At 28.8% G+C, this 5,215-nt stretch overlaps 2 protein-coding genes across 6 annotated transcripts; one reads left to right on the top strand and one right to left on the bottom strand.

Moving 5' to 3' along the window:
- Nucleotides 1-553: 553 nt before the first annotated feature.
- Nucleotides 554-1,836, bottom strand: LOC119681773 (E3 ubiquitin-protein ligase RNF113A-like). The gene is made up of 3 exons (XM_038095051.1): nucleotides 1,637-1,836; nucleotides 858-1,572; nucleotides 554-801 (listed from the first exon to the last, which is right to left on the bottom strand). Exons 1-3 carry the CDS (start codon nucleotides 1,731-1,733, stop codon nucleotides 621-623), a joined length of 993 nt encoding a protein of 330 aa, XP_037950979.1. The 5' UTR covers nucleotides 1,734-1,836; the 3' UTR covers nucleotides 554-620.
- Nucleotides 1,837-3,194: 1,358 nt separating this feature from the next.
- LOC119680254 (S-formylglutathione hydrolase) lies at nucleotides 3,195-4,494 on the top strand. 5 transcript variants are annotated; one of them, XM_038092975.1, is made up of 4 exons: nucleotides 3,195-3,285; nucleotides 3,384-3,433; nucleotides 3,555-3,629; nucleotides 3,692-4,494. In XM_038092975.1, exons 3-4 carry the CDS (start codon nucleotides 3,559-3,561, stop codon nucleotides 4,476-4,478), a joined length of 858 nt encoding a protein of 285 aa, XP_037948903.1. In that variant the 5' UTR covers nucleotides 3,195-3,285; nucleotides 3,384-3,433; nucleotides 3,555-3,558; the 3' UTR covers nucleotides 4,479-4,494. The 5 variants fall into 5 exon arrangements, with proteins under 5 accessions (XP_037948903.1, XP_037948906.1, XP_037948902.1 ...); XM_038092978.1 differs by having other exon boundaries at nucleotides 3,559-3,629; XM_038092974.1 differs by lacking the exon at nucleotides 3,195-3,285 and having other exon boundaries at nucleotides 3,333-3,433.
- Nucleotides 4,495-5,215: the final 721 nt, after the last annotated feature.

Below are 5,215 nucleotides of genomic sequence, written 5' to 3' on the forward strand. Positions count from 1 at the left end.
AACCATAATCCTTCTATTTTTCCCAAAATAATTAAACTGCAGTCAATAATCTGAATTCTGGACAATATGTCTCAAAGAACTTGGTTTTTTTCAGCTTGCAATTAATTCTAAAGAACTCACATGTAATTCTCGGTAGCATTTCTCTTTATTTTTAGCTATTGTTTAGTTACAATAATTTTTACAATAGTATATTTATTTTTTTTTTTGATGAATGGATTTATTTGTATTATTTTTAATCTTTAAGTTATATTTTTAAAAATAAAAGAAAATAAAAGAATATAAATTATAATGAAAAATACACATATTTATCCAAGAAAGAAATACAAATACATAGGAATAATGAAAAGACAACAGTACTAAAACAAACAATATAAATATATATCAAGTAAATATATACTTTCAAGTTAAAAAAAATAATGTGCAATTAATTTTTACTTATATTTTTTATTACCTTTAAAAACTATACTATTTTTTTTATATATAATTAAAATTATATTTTTCAAATCTGTATTTTTTGTTTATAATTACAAATCTAAATCAAATGCTCCTAATTTGTTAATGAAATTATTTTTACAAATTGTTTACCTATTTTTCAAAAATTTTATATATTTTGTCTTAATTTAATCACTATCCGTTGAATCAGATTGGCCAACCTCAGTTCTATCTGGCGCATTCTTAAGACGAGCAATTAACTCCTTAGCAGGATTGAAGACACCCATAGTCTGTTGCGTGCACACGAAACAACGTTGTGATTTCTTATACTGGGCCAGAGCGCATTTTTCGCAAAAATAGTGTTTACATCTATAATAAAATTTAATAAATGAAAACTTCTTACATATAAAAACAATTATGCTTACTTGGTCACAACAGGATTTACAAAACTTTGACGACATATATGACATTTGAAGGGCAGTGATTCTTCATCTGAAGCTATTTCATATTTGTTCTCATCACCATCTGATTCACAATCTCCACGATTATGTGCATTGTGGTCTAATTCGATTTGCCAACCTGCCTTATAGTCTGCACGATCATGCAAAAACTTACAGCTATCACCAAAACCACAAAAACCTGTTTCCTTGTAATCTTTGCAAATGTCTGGTTGATAATCCCAACGCACCGTTGCACGCAAATGTGCTGGAGCACGTATTGGTCCTTTGCGTACCATACCCGAACTAGCATTACCCATAGCTGTATCTTGTTTCTTATAATATTGTGCATAATTATTTATGCCACGATATAGTTTATCATCTGGTTTTCCCTCTAATTCTTCGTTGATTTTTATCGCTTTTTCATGTATGGCTTGTGCATCTCTATCGTGTTCTGTTTCAAATTCAAGCACAGCTGTTGCACCTTGATCTTGTGGACCACTTGGTAGTGCATCTTTTTTTGATTTATAAGAAACCGTTACCTTTCGCTCTTCCTCACTTTCTGTACTGCTTTCCTCAAGCCGCGTTTTTTTATCACGTTTACCACCAAATATTTTTGTACTTTGAAAATTTGGATTTGTACGTTTACGGCGATTTTCTGCTCTCACTACTGCACTCGTTTGTTCACCTTCACTACTTTTATCTGCTCAGTTATGAACGAAAATATAATTAATTATTGTATTATTAAATAATACACAACAACTAACCTGAATCTGAACTGCTGGCTTGTTTACGTCTAGCCGCCTGTTTTTTTATATTACGCTTTTTAAAACCAAACGAAGAAGTTGCTATTTCCTCAGACATTCCTATATTATTTATATTTATAATTTCTTTATGAATTAAAGTATAAAATTATGCTTATCATATATGCGGTAGCAATTGTTTACACTAGTTAGGTTTTTTTATTATAAACATATGTTTGTGCTTGCGTTGCCAACGACAGAGAATTCTCTGAACTCGTATGTGACGTGTTCGGAAACATGAAATATTTAAGCATTCTGTGAAATTGTTCGGAAACAAAAAATATTTGTTTTGTTAAATTTTTTTTATTTTAAGAGTGTCAAAATTATATTAATAACATAAGTACCTACGAAACCAATTGAAATATATTTTAGTAAATAGTCGTGTGAGTGACTTGCTTAAAATCTCATCGCTGTTAAAATGACAGTAGCTGTTCTATTTACTTAGTTTCCATATTAGACTGCACTTTATAAGCACTTTATCAAATTGAATTATTGAAATTAATACAACTATACATTTATGTTTTCTATTTTCTGAATATATTACAAAAAATCGAAAAATACATTTAGAGCAAATTATATATACCGAAATCAATGTTGGAATACATAGAAAGCTACAGTATGAGATTTGAACTCATTAAAATAATCTTTCAGGAATGCAAAATTGACAAATTTCGGAAATCGAATCGTAAAAGTCAAAAACTGAAATCACATTTCATTAATCAAGGGAAAACAATAAATAGGTAAAACAAAGGTAAAATTAGAAACAAATGAGGGAGAGTAGAAAGGATGTTCTTGCCAAGTTAAACAGTTTAAACTGTTTAGGATTAACAGTACAAATTTTTTTTCAGTACAGGATTTCTAGTCTGCTATTAAGTGTGCACGCTAAATCGTTTTTATAACTGTATGATTTAGTTAGCATATCCACGTAACATTTCTAAAAACTGTTTAATAGTATTGTTTACATTACCAATTTTATTTAGGAGATAATAAAATTATTAACGTCACACAAATTATTAAAAATAACAAAGGATAGTTTTGAAAAACTTTTAGTAAATCTGAATAGAATAGATTAGATTAGCATAAGTAATCTTAATTTTTATTATTGACTTCACTTTGTTATAAAGTCTGTGTTCAAAGTTATATACCGAATCCATACATATATTCACCAAATAGATACTATGTAATATATACAAAATTAAGTTGAACATAAAATCGTAACTCACAAAAATGCAGATGTGTGCTCACAAGCTAAAAAAAAGAAATATGTATTAATGTAACGTTCGGCATTTTCATGTATGAGCGAAATTAGAAAATAAGAAATAATTTTTTGTAGATAGATTTTTGGAGACATGCAAAATTATAATTAAAATTAGAATTTATATATGCTGTGTAAATAGGCAAATTACACAAATTACAATTATTTTAGAAAAGTTTTTTTTAAGAATTTTTTAAAGCTGTGTTTTCTGCTATATTTAAATAATTTGAATTAATGCCAATAATTTTATCATCTTGTAACTGAGATTGGCAACGCTGCGATTGTCATACATCAGTGCTGTAAAATTGTGTACATTTAAGTAACAGCTGACGTTCGATAAAATTTGCGGCTTTTTTGTGTAATTATATACATATATATTTTGAATAGTATTAAATATATATTTAATATCAATTGTATTCCTCGATTAATATATATCATCAATACTATATTTTTTAGAAGTGTGATTAAAATATTCTATTTTTACGCCGAGTTCAAAGTTCATCAAGGTAAAGCAAATCAAATTAATAACAAATGCAAAAATGTTCCGAAAATTGAAGAAATATTAATTCAAATATATTATTAAACTTATCTCAACATGAATCTAATAAAAGCAAACTCATTACTTAGAAAGATGTCTATGAAATTATTATCAACTGTTAAGTCTTTCGGGGGAGAGCAACGTGTCTACTCGCATGTCTCAGAGTAATTAATACACTTTTTTAGCATTGATAAAATGTTTTTGATAATAAAATATTATTTCGTAGTGTTTTGGGATGTGAAATGAAATTTGGCGTATATGTCCCACAGGCGGTAATTGAGGACAACAAAAAATGTCCCGTGCTATATTTTCTTAGTGGTCTGACATGCACACATGAAAATTTCATACAAAAAGCCGGCATGCAACAATATGCCTCCAAATATGATCTGATTGTTGTTAATCCTGATACATCACCACGAAACATTGAAATAGCTGGTCAAGATGATTCTTATGATTTTGGTTCCGGTGCTAGTTTCTATGTTGATGCCACGGAAAAACCCTGGTCAAAACACTACAAAATGTTTACTTATGTTACAAAAGAACTTGTTGATTTGATCGATGAGAATTTACCAACTTCCCCAAATAAAAGAGGTATATTTGGACATAGCATGGGTGGTCATGGCGCTCTTATATGTGCACTCAAGAATCCTGGCCTATATCAATCGGTATCAGCGTTTGCTCCTATTTCAAATCCAACAGAATGTCCTTGGGGTAAAAAAGCACTTGGTGGTTATTTGGGCGAAAATGCAAATGAATGGAAGGAATGGGATGCTACTGAATTGATAAAGAATTATACTGGCGTTCCCATGCAAATTTTTGTCGACCAAGGTACTGCTGATAATTTTCTTAAAGAAGGACAATTATTACCGCAAAATTTACTGCAAGCTGCAGGTATATGTGATCACATATCTTTAATTTACAAAGAACGAGATGGTTATGATCATGGCTACTTCTATATAAACACTTTTATTGGAGAACATTTAGAATATCACTCCAAATTGTTAGAAGGTTGAATTAATTTTGTTTTAATTTCTAATGTTTTACGATTTTTAAAATTCTTTGTACATGCACAGCTTTAATTAATTTTTTTTAAAATAAATATAATTTTGTACTTGAATAATTTGATAAATAAAAAATATGGACAAAGTCCAATGATTATAAAAGAGAACTATAAGTGTACGCTTAATGTCAAATTTTATATGCAGAACGAAGATTGTACGAACGTGTCTTGTATTTAATAAATATTATATATAATGTTGAATAGAGCTGTTTTATAAATAAACTAACCAGTAATACTTATTAATTGTTATAAGATATTTGATAGGTTTAAAAATTGAAATATAGTATGTGTAACTAGGGTGCCATTAATTTTCGAAAGTCGGAAAATTGCCCGCGGCACCCCCAGATCGGTTCATTTTACTAAAAATATAATCTGTGTGAAATTTTAGTTCAATTGGATAAGTGGAAATGGTGCCCCAAGAGCCTCAAAGATTGGAAAATAACGATTTTTTCCATAAAATTCATCTTTGATTGCTTATATCTCCGACATATTTAATTTTACATAAAAACTGTCTTCCCAAAAGTTATAGATCATACAAAATTTTTCTGTATTTCTAATAGTTATTGAATAAAACAAAAAATAAGTTGAAGTCACCCGATTGCTAGCTTTGAAAGTACTATGAATGTAATTGTCCACTTCAGCTTTACAACAAATTTAATATTTCTAAAAAATTTAAAATACATTCAATAT

The sequence above is a fragment of the Teleopsis dalmanni genome, chromosome 2 (assembly GCF_002237135.1).
Source record: "Teleopsis dalmanni isolate 2A chromosome 2, ASM223713v2, whole genome shotgun sequence".
NCBI classification, from domain to species: Eukaryota; Metazoa; Arthropoda; class Insecta; order Diptera; family Diopsidae; genus Teleopsis; species Teleopsis dalmanni.